At 41.5% G+C, this 18,594-nt stretch overlaps 1 protein-coding gene across 1 annotated transcript in view; it reads right to left on the reverse strand.

Moving 5' to 3' along the window:
• astn1 (astrotactin 1) overlaps window positions 1–18,317 on the reverse strand; it is a gene marked incomplete at its 5' end in the record, with an annotated part of 380,551 nt that extends 362,234 nt beyond the window's left edge. Inside the window, one exon of the mRNA XM_008278851.1 lies at window positions 18,136–18,317. Coding sequence (XP_008277073.1) covers window positions 18,136–18,317 — 182 coding nt within the window. The remainder of the gene's footprint in view (window positions 1–18,135) is intronic.
• Between the last annotated feature and the right edge of the window lie 277 nt (window positions 18,318–18,594).

Below are 18,594 nucleotides of genomic sequence, written 5' to 3' on the forward strand. Positions count from 1 at the left end.
CCGTTCATGCTTGCCATTAAAGCGTGATTCCCCAAAGCGTTTTCAATTTAAGCAACTATTTTATGTGAAGCTAATATGAGGTTTCAGTCGACTGACTTGGACGTATCCATTGGAAGCCTTTCGCTGTGTTTTTAGTCTAATTTTTTCTCTCTTTGTGCGTCCTTGGACAGCGATTCCCTGTTGAGCCTCATTGGGAGAATAGCAACAAAAAAAAAAAAACGAGTGAATTTTGTACTAATATGTCTTCGACTTTGGGAAATACCCAATGGATTTGTCCTGCTCAGACTACTGAAGCCTTGTTAATTTCCAAATTTTGTCACCCACTGCTTGCATTAGGAGGGGATCTTTGAATGTCAAGTACGAACAAGAGGAAAGAACAGCAAGAGCAAAAAGAAAAAAACCTGCTCATGTTTTAGGGCTGACTTGGAAGATTGTAAACCTACAGTTTAATGCGGCTTTAAAGAGCAACTTAACAGTGAATACACATGTTTAGCTAATTATATGTGCAGCTATTTTACTGCACAATGAGTTGACTCAGCTCTCAGTCTTGCTGCCTTTTTTCGTCACATCCTTCTCTGGTCACTGACTAAAGGTCCCATTTGGAGAAAATCCATTTTTATTGTGTTTTGTGGTTGTTATAAATTCAGCGGTGTAAACTAAAAGCTGTTACCATGATTACTTCTGCCCTGTTTCAAACGACCAGATAGACTCCCAGCTTTACAATAAAGTCAGAATTTGATCCAAATGCTGCGCCGGGTTGTAAAATCGGCCGTATTTCCACGTCAAATGACTGCTCGGAGAGAAAATTAGAAGCGATAGGAAGTCCCGTCGTCAGCTGCCGTGAGGTCAGTTGTTCTTCTCCGCGCTGTCAATCGAAGAGAGTTTTCTTCAGTAAGGAGGCGTAGATAGCAACAGGTTTGGGATTTTTTCAGAGCTTCAGAGTGTTTTGAACAGGGTTAAAACCAGAGGTCATGCATCCTTGAAGTATTTTCAGGTGATAAACTGAATGGCACGCTATGAGGAGAGCCAATAATTTGCTAAAAAGGGCACAATATGAGAGCGTTAAACCCAAAAAAACTCATGACTGCGTGTCACAATTACACATTTATGCTTGTTTGTTTTGTTGATATTCCCGTTCCTTAACTAACCACCTCTCCCTTCACCCAGCCTAAATATGCTGAGTCATAAATACCTGTGACAAGAGGATTAATTAGACGTGATTTAGATTTTGTTTACTGTACTATTTGGGTTAATTAATACATAAAAACTGCTCATGGCATTATTTTGAATTCATCCTCACTTCACTTTTTAGTGAATAAAAGCACCTGCATAGTGTCGTGTAAGTGAACTAGCCCACAGTCTTCCTATGAAGACATAAATATGATCTGCAAACAGTGATCTATGCCCTTTCTCAGGCACAATCTCTCCTAATCGGATGGTAAATTCCTCCTTACTGTATTTCTGAAACATGCACGACATCCCATTTACCTTCACATTTGCTTTAGATAATTAAAGCCATATTAATTTGCTGTTTTGTAACTTGATTTCTTATTATATAGATCATTTTTCATGGTGGGAAAAGAGGTTCGCTTTCTAATTCCAGCGAGCACGTAAATATCCAAGTATTAAAGGCAGAATTCCATGATAAGCACCCTTTTGTGTCATTCATCCCTGAGTAAACTAGAATAAGATGTCAAACGTCAAGTACTTCAAATGGCTCTCAATCAAATCTACCTCAGTGACAAATGTAATTCAAACCCATCAACCTGCATTAGCGCCCATGCGTAGACGGGGCTAATACGGGCTATATGGAAGAACGCTGTTTAACGCCAGGCATTACTTGGAATCAAAGTGGGGACTAAGTGGACTGTGTTCTCTTATAGAGCCAATAAAACCAAACCACACATCAAAGCACGCGAGCGCTCCAGCCCCATAATCCACTTACTAACGGATGAGGATGATGTTGTAATGGCACCAGTGCTCCTTATGACTTACACTCCTGTCATGTAAGTCCTGAATTGGTGGGGGGGGGGAGAGAAGACATGGCCTTTCTCAGGCTGACAGAGCAGGCATGGTGTTCGAGCTGAGCTATCAATCTGTCACTTAGTCTCGGGATGTGAGGCATTAAGATGCAGGAAGGCGGAAAGATCCGGGCTATCCGACAGCTACAAGATAGCAAAAAGAAGTTTCTTGCTTGGAATATAATAGACTTTATCTTCGCCAAAGGGCCACTGATTGAATTTGGTATTCTGTTACAATATTAATGGTGGAGACTTACAGTTTTCAAACACTGAATCCGTTCTTGCATTCGTTATGTGCCAACTTCTGAATCCAGGGTTAACTTTGTCAAAGTATAATATTTAATACCGACGATGAAAGGAAATGGGATGAAATTAAAATTGAATCGTGAGGATTCTTGGCAATGGGCTTTATGATGCGGTGCTGATTCTGACATTGAGAAATGTGAAAGTCACAACCCCATTTCACACGACACGCGAGGGTTTCTCCACTGGAAATGAGAATTAATGGCAGAACTGGATTTTATCATTTGATTCAATTTGGTGTATTTCATAAAAGCTAATATAGCATGAAGCCATGATAGTTTGACTCCGCGTGTTGATGGGGTATTAATGTGAATTCTATTATGGCTGTAAACGCAGTTGTAATTGTAAAAGTTGCAAATGAGAGAAAAAGATGTTTGAAGCCGAAAAGACTTTGAGGAATAAGTTATGTTGCACTGCATTGTCATAAGATGATGAGGTGGCATCTTTAATATTATTACATGAACAGTCAACAGTAAACTGAAAGGTAAAGATAGTTTCTGTCTATGTGTTGTATTCAACCAATTCATCTCAAAGCTGAAAAGGACTTCCAACATGTGCAGCTACCATACAAGTAAGAGGTGTGTCAGAAAAGTTTCAGGGCTGGTGTCTACAAACTACAAGTTTTCCCCTTTCAGGTAATCCTCCCTGCAGTCTAACACACTTCCCCAGCCTTCTCTGCCACGCCGCCATGCACTCCTGGAAGGATTCTTCCGTGATCCTCCACAGCTCCGTCGTCACAGCCATCTTGATGTCGTCCACGTCTTCAAAACGGGTCCCCTTGATGACCCCCTTGAGCTTAGGGAAGAGGAACAAATCCCACTGAGCCAGGTGGGCCAGGTTGCTCCAGCACGGTGATGTTCTTCTCAGCCAGGAACTGTCAGATGCTCAGGGCGTTGTCATGGTGAAGCAGCCACGACTTGTCCTGCCACAACTCTCGCCTCTTCTCGCGCACTGAACAAACGCTGCAGGATCTCTTCGTAGACGTGCTGGTTGATCATCTGATGGGGAAAACTCATAGTTTGTAGTCTGGGTTTGAAATATACCTTTTGTGACACCAGTCGTGGAACTTTTCCTTAAAAAAAAAAACCTTGTACACCCCTCTGCTCCTGATTGAAATATCTCATCTATTAGTTGAAAAGTTGGTAATTCATTGCACACGGTTCTTGATGTATCCTACTGACTTAAGCAACCCTTTGAGTGTTCATCTACTGTCACTATTTGGTTGACGTTTGGGGTTGTCACTAAGTTGTCAACACATATTGGATGGAATTTGATTTGATATTCATGATTTCCATTTGGAGGAATTCTTCTAAATTTGAGGACTCCATCAAAACTACAACAGTGTGGTTTATGACCAAATGCAGCATATGCAAGAGTAACAACCACACAATAAGCCCCTTTGTATTTCATGGCAAGTGCTGATTGATAATGCTACTATGCTAAGCTAAGACAAAAATCAGAAGCACTATCTGGCACACAGCAGCATGTTACAACTGTGAGCATACTAATGACAGTATTTAGCATTCAGTCTTACAGAATGTCAATTTAAGATTCTTAGTCGTCACTGTAAAACGTGCGCATACATTAATATGCAGTAATATGCTACAATATTAATATTTATGTTGCTGGAACTGAATTATAAAGCAGCTGTACTGTTCGACGGAAACAGTACTCAATCCAATGGTCGCGTCATGCAGTGAAACGCAGTTACAGCTGTGAAGGCATCTCTTTGACACAGTGGAGGTGGTGTTATACTGTAAAACACACTGGCGGAGAAGCTGTTTTACTGTCAGACAACAGTAAAGACAACAACGTAAGACAACAGCGGAACGGTAAAGCCACTGTGAGCTGCATCACTGCCATAAATTACTATAAAAGTCAACTAAAATACTTAACAACGTAGTTTGGATTTTAAAAAATTAACCTGGCTGTGAACATGGAGTTTCATATTAGTTTTTATAAGCCTTATGGAGAGCAGGCGCAATAATCCCACAACAAAGACTGTAGTGTTCATTGCTGAAGGATATATCAGTTGCTATATTTATACCATGAGATGTGTCTGATTCAATACAGCAGTTGATTGTTTGACATAATGATTGACGTAAACTTACTTTGCAGTAACTAATCTAAAAATATCTCTCAAAGTATTGTTTCTATATTTGTGTCCTGTTATTGGATCTTTTGTGGGTGGGAAGGGAGGAATCAGTGTGCATTTTTTCCCTCTACCATCATGTCTTCTTTGATGTTACGATTGGAAGCACCAAAGACGTCGTAGGTTTGAATATAATTGTGTGCTCGGTGAAGAATTTGACATTGAAATAGTCCAACTATAACCAAACTCCACTTATGAAACAGCTGCAGTGGCACATAGAGGGAAGGAATTACGTTTATTTATCCGTGTAGTTTAATAGGCTCTGGTACAGCTGCCGCTCACTATCTTGCTAGTTCAAAAGGCGGTGTGAGAAAGCAACACTGACAGGATTTACATGCACAGAGTGACCCAGCTATTGTCCACGCTACCATTAAGGTTTTATTGGGGTTAAACTCCTGACGTGCTCCTCTGACACAATGAGATGGAGTGTCCCGGCTGTAATGAATAAACCAGCTACAGAATACTCCTGTTAACCTGGGTTATTGCATCCGCTCGGCAGCCAAAACTGAGACGAAGAGGTTTTTTGCAACGCTACTGTTTCGCTTCTTACACCGAGCGAGAAAAGGTTACCTCCCCGGGGGGAAGAATCCCTGCTGTAATAGTGGGAACTATATGTGCTTAATGGTTTCGCTGACAAAAAATTGGGGCCTGAAGTAATGGTATCGTATGGCTTGCAGACCTAAGAGTTTACTTTGTCATGATGTTTACATTTGTAAAATATATGGAAGAAAACTGCCCAATCAAAAGTGAATATTCTGTTTTTCTTGAGGGCATCAATGCCCAATGGCGCCAACGTAATCTTCGATGGTAACATGGTAAAAACTCTGGACTGATGTGCCACCAAAATTTATAGCCTTCATAATGTATAGCCTTATGCTTCCATTGACCATTAAAACAACAACTTTCCCATTTTTATTTTATTTTTTCCAAAAGACATCTTTTCAGTGTTAGAGGCAAATAAAACTGGACTTAAATCACTGGACCCTAGCTCCGGGAGATATGAGTGTTCAGTATGCTGCGGCACGTCCACCCTCATCCAGATGACTGAGGTATATATATGTGTTGTTGAAAGGCCTTTTTGTCCGTTGCATTACATCCTCCTTTTGTGTCCCAGTCACCTGTGAGCAGCATGAAGTTTCCAGATGGCTTCCCATAATATTTCGTATAGTGTTCTGTTCTGTTTGTATTGATCTGTTATGGCAGGAGGTTTTGGATGAGATTAAGACCGCCTCTCCTGCATGAGTAAAATACTAATGCTAACACGCAGCTCTCAGCCAACAGCAGCACTTTAAAAATGTGGATTTGTTATAGCTGTGGTTTTCTCTGTGACCGATACCGCATTCGGGTGAAACACACTAACACGGGTTAAAGCCATGCTAGGAGATAACACACGGATCTGCCAATAACACCCCATGTTCCTTCACGACCATCCTTTGGACCAGGGGTTGGAATCCCAAGAATGCATCCCTGGACCCACATCATACGTGCATCTGCTATCTGAAAGTGGTCAAACTTTTCTGTGATTCACACCACCAGTGTTGTGCTCAGATAGCATCATACTGTGCAGTCAGTATGTGACCCAAGATGCTGTAGGGACCCCATATTGCTTTTTTTTTTTTTTTTTGTTGACATGCATTATACAGTAGACATGCAGCATCATTTAAATGTCAAATGATTCGAAATCGTATCATCCCTCAATGACTGCATTTTCTCTAAGTTTGAATATTTATTCCTATTAACAGTCAGGGGAAAAAATCTTCAGGGGAAAGCATTTGCAAATACAGACCCAAAAGTAGAAACTCATACCCCCTTTAATCCTCTCTAACCCTAACCCTGAAAACAAAGAAGGAAACCAGACAAACTTCAAAGGCGGATGCCCAAGAAAGAGACTACAATCTCCATTCAAGAGCACAAATCAAAACAAACCCTAACCTAACGGAGAAAGTCAGAAACCAAAAACAATATGACACCAACCATGACAAGAAGGAACCAGAGAGAAATGACAACGTGCGATGGCCAGTGCACTTCCTTTAAATTCCCACCCCAAACTGCTGTGTCGACGGACACGGCAGGGAAAGTTATCAAGACAAATTTCAAAAACCTCACCCTGAGCTGGTTCCAGTGCTAGTTTGGAGCCAGAGCCTGACTTAGCACCAGTTCTTTGTGTTTCCCCCACCTAAGTACCAGCTCCAGGTTCTCAAAACTGGTGCTTAGCAAGCACCAACTCTTTGCTGGGCCACAGCTAAGAACTGAGTACGTGAGGGGCTGGGGGCTGGGTTATTGTGACCAACGGGACCGGTAGAAACATAGAATGGGACACACAAGCGATAATTTGTGTCGTTATTCGCAAGGACGTCCCTGATCCGATCACAGATGTGTTGGAATAACTCCCGGGACACACAGAAGTTTTGCATAAACTGTCCACTACAACCGTGTCCCACCAGCAGCACCACAGTGGTGGAAAACAGTACTTTTATAACTTCAATGGACTGTGGTATTTACACTTAGACGTGCGGTCTTTTCGTGAAAAATGGAGTGCATCTCATAGAAAAGACCATACAAGGAAACATCACTCTTGTTTCATCTTGGACAAATCTGGCATTAGAACTCCTTAGTTTACTCTTTTCAAAGTCATTTTTGGTCGCACACCAGTCTGAGCACTGCAGCCACTAATAGCAGCTCCCACAGCCTGCAATGTGGGGCGTTCAGGAAACATTGGTAAATTGTAGTCTAGCAATGTAATGCAATGCAACACAATGTTCTCCAAATCTACGTTACAAGCCACCTGGCACACTATGGTATTTACATGGGATGTAGAAATGTTTTCGCATTTGCCTTATACTGTCTTTTACATTAATCTCGCTGAATATACAGTATCTCGACACGTTGAACTCCATATTTAGCAGGTTTCTGGTGTATTCATATTCTGAATCTCTCTTGGCAAAAAAAATGTTCAAGGGACTATCATTCCTAAAGTTTCATCTGCACAAACCCCAAAGTCATTTTTGCACTTGCTCGGGTGTGACTAATTCATTTTGGTGGCAGTGAATGAGAGCTTGCAGTTCACTGTTTTTACAAATATTCGACAAATACTCTGAAAATTAGAAGCGTACGGTAGAATGCAGGGAAAATAACAGCGCATGTGTTCTGCATAAAACCTGATGATATTCAGTTACTATTAGAGTGGGGAAGTGAGACGATCGTCTGGCTCAGATATGACAGAATGTCCTGTCCCCGGGAATGGACCGTCATCCAAATGCAGCAGATAGTTTAGATGGACAGTATTTGCACTCAGTTGAAATGAACTTTTTTCCCCACATATACATTTAGACACACCAGCTCCAGGCTTTTATTTTTTCTTTTCTTTTTTTTTTTTAACCACAAAATCTCGTAAATCATAAAAATCTCATCATTGAATATGTTGTTTTACAGATCAACTGTACAGGACTTGCCAATTACGCTGCGAAATAATAAGAGCAAGGTCGATGCTTTTAATCTGTTAATTAAATTTGTATAATGTTTACAACTACACCACTAATAAATATGTATCAAGGTCTGATACAGACTTGTATTTGCATTATTTCCAAAGGTCACGGCGTGTCTCTTTCATAACCTCGTTTAATCTTATTTATGGATTAAATAAAATGTGGCAGTGGAAAGATGTCCCCGCTTGCTCGTCTGTGGTGTGTGTGTGTGTGGCCGTGAAGCAAAATGTTAGCGGGCAGGCATGACGGCAACTTGAAGAAAAAGAAAAACAACAGAAAGACCACACTGGTACTGAGTCAGCTACCTCTGTTGTTTTTTTTGTCCTCTCTTTCAGTCAGGCTTGTCTGTATAGGAAATTAAATTGGGGCTAAAAGTCCATGGCTCATCTTCTTTTAGTATAAAGCCGGTGTGGTGTCCTACATTTGCAAAGAGACAATAAACCAGCCGAGCAGCATGTTACGTTTCAGCTCCAATGCAAGTCTGACTTATTAAAAACATGCTGTCTGCTTTATAAGACTCTGGCCCTTGCTGAAATCCCAACAGAGAGAGGAAATGATTTGACGCTGACGCCATATGAAGTCTGGCTGACTTCTCCTGTGTGCTCGCTGAGATGTAGCTTACGGGAGCAGGAAGATTATACTCTAACATCGCAGACTTAATGGCTTGATAGTTGGGTCCTGTGTAATTTGCGCTCGATTGCTACAAATAGAATGGAAATGAAAGATGGAAGTGTTGCGAGAACAGCTCGGCTTACATGAAAAGCTTCGGTGCTTGATCAGTGAAAGAAAAGCAAAGAGGAGCTCAAAATGCTCGCATTCGCAGTTAAATCATCAAGTTTAAAGTTAGATTAATTGGCCACTCGGGAGCTTCAAACAACATCGGAGTTGTTTCGGCAAGCATGTTAGCGGCAAAGCTATTTACACATGAAGCAAGCAAGGAGAATTATTAGCATACATTTGGATTTGTGTCTCTGACTGTAAGTCTCATTTTGGCTCTGTTTGGGTGTCCGTCTACTGCTGAGAATATTACTTCTTGAACTGCTGAATGTTCCAGTGTGCTCACCAGCTAGTTGGTAGTCTGTCTGCTAAGTGGTGGGAAGCAGGTAGCATACAGAGTCTTTATCAGAGCTTTTGTTCCTGATGGAAACGGCTGCTTAAATGGATAGCTGGAAGGGTTTGAAGTGGTATGAGGTGTTTATCATCCGACTAAAGATGGTAGGCGATAAGTTTGGACGGTGGTACGTCCACAGAAGTTGAACTGTTGTGGATGGCGTGACATGCAAAACATATATTAGCCACCAAACACATTAATACCAGCTTAAATATACACTATATTCAGAATATGTTCACCCCTTTACCTTCCCGTTAGAAAGCCCTTTCCAATGGGGATATAAAGCAGTTATATGACTGCCTTCAAAGCCACCAGACTCCACTGACAAAACCAGTTATTTTGCTGTGGAGAACAAAAAAAACTTCTGCCAAGATCAGTCAGTTTGTTTCGTTATTGCATGACTTTGGTGTTTTACGTATTTGTGCGGCTCCAAACTAAAGTGTTAAAAGCCATAAAGTGGTGCACCAGCAGCTCCCATATTCCGCGAGGTGAAATTACTGGAGTCTGCTGGCTTTGAAGAGAGCAAAAAGCAATATCAAAGGTTCGGTTCCCAGACGGAAAGGTAAAGTGGTGGAGATATTCTAAACATATGGTGTGTTTAAATTGATGCAGATAATTTTAAAAGGGCCTTTTTTTCAGGTGGCAAACATACATTTTCCTGCTGACTCAGATCACAGCAGTTCATTGCTTCAAGTTTCTGCTTCTCCAAACTACTTTACTGCAGGTGATACGCTGATGATTACTACATCGTTAAAACCAAAGGTGATAAGAGTAACACCAAAATAAAAGGTTATCATGTGCCATAGAGGTGAGAGAAACTGTATGTTGTTGTGAAAAGTGTCTGTGGATTCGTCACTTGGAGCTTCAGACCTGGTTTGGTGCACAAGTCATATTTTAGACTCGTCTTGTCCTGCATCTGTTTTAAACTATAACTGAAGCAACAGTGAACAAATCACACTTTTGCAGTTAAACTTAAAAAATAAATGTTATCATCCTTCTGCCCATTTAATTGGCTTCGCTACTGACATAAAAAGAAGTGTCAGAAAAGTGGCCACAAAGTCTGACCACCATTCGTCCACTCGCGAAAATAACAGCTCTTGAAGTTGGTAACACCTTTCATCAACCACTAATAAAGCCTCGGTCAAACTGAAATTACTAGTTGCAAGCAACTTTCGCATGGCACACAAACTTTTGATCCATTGTTAGCACAAATATACTACCTAGTGCAGCTTTAATAGAGGAAAGCCTGTACTTTTTTTCCTTTTATTGAAACACTGAATTTCACTTTGCTGTTTTGTTTTTGTTGTAAAAACCAACCCGTGGTGCTCTGTTGCCTGCATCAGAGATTCAGCAGTACTACAAACAGGCCAGGCTTTTGGGCTGTGTGCCTTCCTCGCAGCCCATAGGGAAGCTATGGATTGGTTTGTCTCGCTCAGGCAGGCTTTTCAAAACCACGCCATGCTGTGGTGCTCAGAGAGCGACTCTGGAGGACGGGATTCAGCCGAGGCCACTGCTTTACAAGTGGTCAGGGCCACATTGATTTAAGGTTTATACGATCAATGTCATCAACGCGGGTTTTAGGAGGGTCACCACATGAATGTCAATATCCTACAAGCTGAGCTGTGTCACAAAGATCATCCCTTCCCATAAACTGGTGGGTGATGTTGGTTTGTGTGTGTCAGAATTCCTGTACCCTCTCCTCAACTACTAAAAGTAAAAAATGTTTGCCACCGCAGTGATGGCTGTACACTAATGAGAGAAATGAAAGGTATCAGACTCACACGGAAACTATTTCTATGACTCCAAAAACTTTCACGACATTTCTGGAGAAGTAGTGTTTTGCAGTGACGCATGACATTAAAGAGAGACAAAACAAGAGAAGGATTTTTTTTTTCCTCATACTGCTGATGTTAAAAGATCCTGGTGAAATCCTGGCAATTAGTTTTGCTATCAACGATTCCACACAAATTGGATGAGAGATTTATAGATGGATAATAAATGTGGCTGAGTGAAAAGATAAGGTTTGGCACAGGGAAACTTTTACTTTTATTTCCCACGCACTATAAGACGATAAACATTGCGAAAAGTATGATTAAATGATGCAAAGGAAGTGTAAAAATACTGAAAAAGGAAATGATGTTTTCTTTTTTTTAAAGACATCGTGCATTGCGCTGAGGGACTCACAATTCGAAGATAGAAAAATATCACAACACAAAGAGTGAGTAATGCGTTTCTCCACCTTTTCGGCCTTTCAATTTAAAGTCAGGATTCTCATTTAGAAAGGATTAGACGGTGTTGTTGTCTTTCTGAAACAGGATGTGACATACATCACAGCTGCAATCAATCCGGCTTGCAGTCCACAGCCCACGAGGATATGTTTTTAACATCTTACACTATACCACCACAGTAGCTCTAATATCTTATTTGTCCATCCAATCTCACAATCGATCCACTTCTCCATCCATCCAAACATCCATCCATTTTCTTCTTCTGCTTATCCAGAGTTTGGTGACAGTGGCACCAGGTTAAGGGTTTTCCAGCAGTTTTCCAGCTCCTTCTGGGGTGTCCAAAACATTCCCAGGCCAGGTGAGGTATGTCATCCCTCCAGCGAGTTCTGGGTCTACCTCAGGGTCTCCTCCAAGTTGGACATGCCCAGAAAGGAAACTAATTTCAACTGGCGATACACACAGTCGCACTCTTTGGGTTACAACTCTGGAACATACAGATCGACTAAGAGCTCTGCCTTCCAGCTCAACTCCCTTTTTCCATCACTTGTTGGGTTAGGGCAGCAACTCACCCACAACCCAGAGGGAGAGATCTATCAGTTTCTAGCAAAGAACCGTGGCCTGATACTTGGAGGTACTGACTCTTATTCCGGCCACTTCACATTCAGCTGCATGCCTCTCCAGTGCATGCTGAAGGTCATGGCCGGATGAAGCCAACAGACCCGCATCATCTGCAAAAAGCAGAGATGCGAAAGATTCATTCCTTCTTTTTGTAAAACCCCACTTCCACTCTCGCTTCCATCCCCTACACGCATTTCTAGCGCAGAAATTTCCCCTGCCCCAAGGATGTAAAGCTGCAATCCAACGCAGTGATCCATATTGTATATATCAATCTGGCAGCTACCCTTTTAACAGAAAAAAAAATAAATATATACATTTGTTTTTCAGATCAACACACAGATTTGCAACACCCAGAGGAAGTATGTCATGAATAAAACCCTGTTGGTTCCTGTCATGTTCAAGGTACTTTTGTTCCCTCGCTACCCCCTATAGCTTATCTGACTTTCTTTTTTTTTTTTTCCCCATCTGCCATTAAAGCTTTAGTTGGATTTGTGCAGGAGTAGCAATGAGCCCCTCCTCCTCTGGGCTGTTAGGCAAATTAGGTTGGAATTAAATACCATATTTCCACAATAGGATATTTACAACAAACAGGTAATCTTTCAAAACACTGTCTTCCTGGGAAGTTAAAATAAATGTCAGAAATTTCATGCTTAAGTTCTTTATCTGAGCCGAAATTCTGGCCAACTTTCTCCAGGGCTGCTTACGATTCGATTCGATTCAACTGTATTGTCATTGAAGTTCAGCAGAGTGCCACCTAACTCACAAATGCCAAGAAAAACCCTAAAAACACAGCTTCACTACTATGTACCATTTCGTCTTCTTTATATTTTGTATTTTTTAACGAAGGGATTTTGCAATAAACATATTTTTAGGAGACAGGATTGACCACACCAACGACTAGAATCTCCAAACCCGTGGCATGTCTGTTGAAGTTTCTATTTCAGCCGGCTAAAGCAGACAAGAACAAAGGTGCAGGCTGGCAGTATGTGCTGACGTTAACATCAGACGCCATACGGCTCTGACAGACTCGACTGCTCCTCACCTTTTGGGTTGAGTGGGCACAGTGAGAGGGCTTTTTTTTCACACTACTGATCCACAGCAAACTTGTGCCTCAAGGGCTTCGGCACAGCTGAGGTAAACCAAATCCGGCCATGCTGCCCTGTGGCCACTGTACGCCGTGAAGCAAAAATGTACAGTTTCAGTGAGTGTGAACTTTTAGTATGTTGGCAGAGCTACTAGATTCAAAATGAAATTATTTCCGTTTACTTTTCTTTTTATTAAAGCTGCGGTAAGTAGGAGGAAATCTGGAAAGGGGAAAAAATAAACCCTCCCACGAGCACGGGTATGTAAACACGTTTTATACGTGCGAGCAACCCAGATTTAGTAACATCGCTTGATGCAGTAACCAGTTCGGATTTTCTGCCACTTTCCAACATTTGAGGAAAAGCTCTGTCTCTAAAAAAGACCTGTCATCGTCCAAAGTGATAAGCTAGATTTTCTAAAGCCGACAAATAGAGTCAAGAGGAGCCACAAGAAGTCTAGTTTCCACTCAGACCACTTGAATTGCAATATGCTGAAACATTGTTATCGACTAACTCTTCCCAAAAAATTGATGCTTTAACTTTGTCTCATTGGATTTGTAATTTTTTTTTTGTTTTTTTTGTTTGGGTTTTTACTATAATGCTTGCCCAAATTGCAAAGTTGTTTTACGGCCTCTAAGGAAAGACCATAGAGCTAAAAGAGATTCACACAGGGAACAAACATCAAATCTAACCCGTAAGCTGGAATATATTAGGCTTTCATATAATATAATTGACTCAGTTTGTTTTGGATGCCTCCGTACTGTATGCGATGATTGGATTGATCCATTGAGGCCCTGTGGCAAAACAGCAGCTGATTAAAATTTGGAAATTAAAAAGGCAGAAATGTGTATAGCAATGATACACTAGAGCTTAAGAGTCTCAATAGATAAACCAGTCATGCTACATTGAAAATATGACGCCGTTTGAAATATATATAGTGTTTTTATTGGCCTGCATCCGCCAAGAGTGTTGGGATTTACTTTGTAACTGTCTGTGCCTGTAGGGTTCAAGCTGAAGTTGAGGACGTGTCTTTGAACTGCCAGTGTCTCACCCGGTGTTGGTACAGACATACACAAGGTTAGTCATCTATTATGAATGACCAGCCACAGCCAGTGGAGGACACCGTGGTCACCTTGCTGGATGTGAATGCACGGGGAGAAGCTTTGAACCCTGCATGAGGAAACCTCCAACTTTAGAACACTGCACTTTAAAAATACCCCGGCTAAACCACTTAAATTTCATCAAATCAATTCATTTAAATCTTACTTTAAAAAAATAAATAAAATTAAGAAACTCTAATGTTAGGGTAAGATTCCAGATTGGCTGGAGTGAGAGATGAAGAAAAGAGAAAAAAAAAAAAAAGCTTTTCTGGCGACAGATCTCAAGTTTGGTGCACTCCATTGAACCTGATTCCCCTTTAGGATCAGGCCCATAATAAGTTTGGCTTGTCTTCAAGTCTAAACATGCTGGAGTCCCAACTCATCCATTAGGTGTAAACAGTCTCGTGGCGGGCATGGTGGCCAGGCAATGAACTGTAGCATATTAGATGTTCCTGACTGGGCTGACCTGGCTTGGTTGTGGAGTCCTGGGACCAGTTAAAGCCCATATCGTGTGCTTGTTAAAAAAAATATGACTGCAGCTCTGTAAAACAACCCCTGAGATGGATATTAAGGAAAGAAATGAAAATCCTTTAAACGCTGGACTGGTGACATTCAGCACACTGGTAATAGTATATCGATATGTATGTCTAGAGCTGTAACAAATAGTAATTTAAATGAATCAACTGCAAAATAATCAACAATTAGCTCAATAACTAATTTTTCAATAACTTTTCGAGCAAAAATGTTAAAAGGTTTTTTTTTAGCTTCTAGCTTTGGATGTTTTTTCTCTGTTGTACATCATTGTCTAATTAACACATTTGGGTTATGAACTTCTGGACAGACGAAACAGGACATTTGAATATGTCATCTTTGTCTCTGTAACAGTAATTATGCACCTTTTTTTTAAATTTTTTCAAACAATTGAGACCATTGACAGAATAATTAGGACATAAAAAAACAATGCTTATTTGTTGTCCTATTAGTATGTACAGCACAGCTTGTTGTATGTTTGGCCATTATCCCTATTGAGAACTACACTCAAGTTCATTGCTGATATCTGGCAGTGAGAGTCCTGCTGTCCAATCAAAACCCAAAAACTCCCAACAAAGTATTCATTGTCAGTACTAGTAGCCATTTTTTTTTTTTTGCAAAAACCTTTGGAGTGTAGACAATAGGTCCCAGTAGCATTTGAATGGCTAACTTAGAGTCCTGTGTCAGGTTTGGGTGTCAAATTTGAGTTTGGAGGGCCTTTAAGATCACATTTTTGTCTTGATTGATCAGATTTAAAAAATCAATATATTACAGAGCTTAGATGCAGCAAAAAAAACAGAGCAACTCCTTGGTTCCACTTGGATGTATTATACTTGCCATATCGGCACATTTGCATTGTGTTTCTGTCCAATGACTTATTCCTGACATTATGAAAATAAATGTTTAGATCATCTGGCCAGACGGTGGTTTGTTTACAACCTTGCCTAAAGGGAGACCCAATTATGGGCTGTCTGAGACAAAAGTCGGCAGTTAGTAAGAGAAATGTTGTGTCCAAATCCACACTGCCAGATATGTACAAGGAAGAGTGAACAAACCATTTCAACAGACTAGTGTGACTGCAACCACAACCCTCGCCTACCCTGGAAACCAACAAATCATAGCATGACATGAAATGACTCAAAGTACATCGGCTACCATAACATTTCATAAGCGCAAGTTTGGATAAAGGTGAGGAACAAAAATGGTAAGCACTCAAAGCACTTTCTCATTCACTCTGTGGCTGAACCGCCATTCAAAGTGCTTGAATGCCTTTTGTAGCAACTTCAGCAGTTTGCCCAAGGATACTTGAGGGGCCAGGGATGGAACCACCAACCCTAAGATAAGGCTCGACCTGCTTTATCACTTGAGCCACAGCCACACTACTCACATTAGAAAAAAAAAAAAAGCAAGTGCAGCACAGATGGATGACGATATCTGATGAAGTGCCTCTGCTCTCATATGGATTTTTTCTGTTCACATCGTTGAGCAGCAATTAATTGTGCATGTATGCCAAACTTTGACACACATCTAGAACTGATATTGTACCGTCTGGCACAGATTTGTGGTCAGAATATACTTAGACCTTTTTCACAAAGTCAGATACATGGTCAACTTCAGACACGTTGTCCCAGTGAGGCCAGATTTCAGCATTTCATAAGGGAAACACGAATATGGCTGATAGAAATTATGAGTAAATAACACCAAAGTTTCCTTGCATCTGTCTAAGAAATTCCCAAGAACAAATCCATTTCAGACGTTCACAGTCTTGCTACTGTATCTTCTTCCTGTGCTGGCTGCTACTGTTCTGCAGTCCCCTAGGACACGCAAGGGAAAGCGGTCCAGTTACAGGTGTGTGCTCAAGCTAAAAAGCCCATAAAGCAGCCTTCGCAGGACCTTTTTCTGTACCCACAAGGAGCTGAACAAGTGACACGGCTTTGGATTTATAGGTCGGGGCCTCCAGCCGGGTGGCAAGCTGCAGCGGGGCCTGGGCAGCGTAGTGGCAACACCGCCTCCATCTGTTGTCACGGTCTGCTCATATCTGCATGCTAATCCTTCTCTACCCACACCTTGACGAAAACACCCCGGTGGCAGCGCTTTCAGGATGAGGAATTAGTAGAGCAGGGAGCACAAAGACACGGACCTGAGGTTGATGAGATGTGAAATGCAGATCGAGCAGGGAGTAAAAAATGTGAGATTAGTGGAAAATGCAAGCGGGGAAGAAGCGGGACTTGCACGCTGGCTGTCTCGTTTCCACATGAAAATGTTGTCGCCGCTCGAGCCTGCGCGCCCGCTCGACCGACTTGACGTTTTCTAACACATGCAAAACATGCAGAGGATAGTCAAGGTCAGTTATTTGTCATTACATGGAGGGCTGAAGGTCGTTGACATTCAGCGTGTGTCGAAGCGCGGCTCGCTGCCTCCATTCGGCAGATGTAGCTGCTGGCGAAAGTCTTCCCAAGCTGACTAATCATTTGTGTATGCAGCCATAATATGCTTTCAATGTCTGAAAATACATATCATCCATCAAAGCGCGATTGTAATGTCTTTGGGCTGGAAAAGGGCACTGGGAGTAGGTGTGGCATATCTAAGATCTAATAAATATACATTTCCTCGGGCAAGAGGAGGAAGCTGCGAGATCTAAGGATTCATTTCCTACTCTGCCGACATAGCAGATAAGGTCTGATGCAGTGTAGGCATGCAAATATCCACACTCTGCAACTAAAACGTACAACTGTATGAATGTACGTCCTGCTGCTGGAGTTTGTAGAATGCATCTCTCAAATAAAAGGGTAGAAGTGTGTGTCTATTTTTACATTTTTATCTCCACAAAAACCCGTCCACCCCGACTCCCTCCTCGTCTTTACAGTTGTAATGCAGCCGTAGTCTGTGTCTAATGTCTGTGCCCTGTGGCAGCAGAGCAGCAGCCGAGAGTGAGTGCCATGCACTCAATATGTGTTCAATATAATTATATCTGGCAGCCGAGCGACAGCGGCGGAGATATTTTTAAAAAAGTTAAGAATGAGATATCATGTATATTGGGACAAATAAGAGTTGCTATAACACAGACATGCACTTTTTTGCCTCGACTCAACTATTGTGCCAGGACATATATCTGGAGATTTATCTGCTCCCTAAACCCTGTACTCAGGAAAAAATAAAAATCTGTGCAGTCAGCTGTTTTATATGAAATCCAAAGGAAAAACAAAAACAAGACATTATCTCATCTCCAAGATGATATTTCTGAGTTGTTTACCCTGAAGCTGAAACATTCTCAAACACACTAAATGAAATTTTACATATTTGAATCCATATACATCTTAATGAAACAAGAAAAATAAAACTGTTTCTTCCGTTTACCATTTTCATCCTGCAAATGAAAGATTCTGACCAATTAAAAAGTTGTTTTGACTGTGCATCAAAGAAAGGAAACTGCACTATTAGACATAAAAGTTTCCATTTTTAGCTTCCTTTGTGAACACGCGGTCCCAGAACAGAAAGTTTTACCATCACAGAGATGTGCAGGATGCGGAGCTCCTCTTTCGTGGAATCGTTGGCTGGGTCTTCGGTCGGTTCTGGGAGGTTCAGGCTGCCGTCCTGGTGGTGGATGTGGAAGAGCAGAGTGCCGTTCTCCAGCCACTGCTGCCGCCAGCGTACCAGAGGGATGTCCTCCGAGTTCCCGGAGATCTCTGCCAAAACACAAAAGACAAACAAACGGGACTAAATGAGAAGCCTTCTGCCGTTGCGGCACAGAATTCTTCGCAAACATTGCCAATTTCTTGGAATGGATCCACTAAAATCTCAGCAATTTACCAGAAAAGAGAGACGTCTTATGTTGAGTTGAGGTTCAGTAAATAGGTTGCTAAACATGACACGCTCTTGGGAGCTCAGCGGTGAAAGGACAGGTTTCACTTCCAAAAATGGGTTTTACTGACACCAAACACGTTAAAATTAAAAATAAAAGAC

Source organism: Stegastes partitus, unplaced genomic scaffold (genome assembly GCF_000690725.1).
Source record: "Stegastes partitus isolate 25-593 unplaced genomic scaffold, Stegastes_partitus-1.0.2 Scaffold134, whole genome shotgun sequence".
In the NCBI taxonomy this organism is placed as follows: Eukaryota; Metazoa; Chordata; class Actinopteri; family Pomacentridae; genus Stegastes; species Stegastes partitus.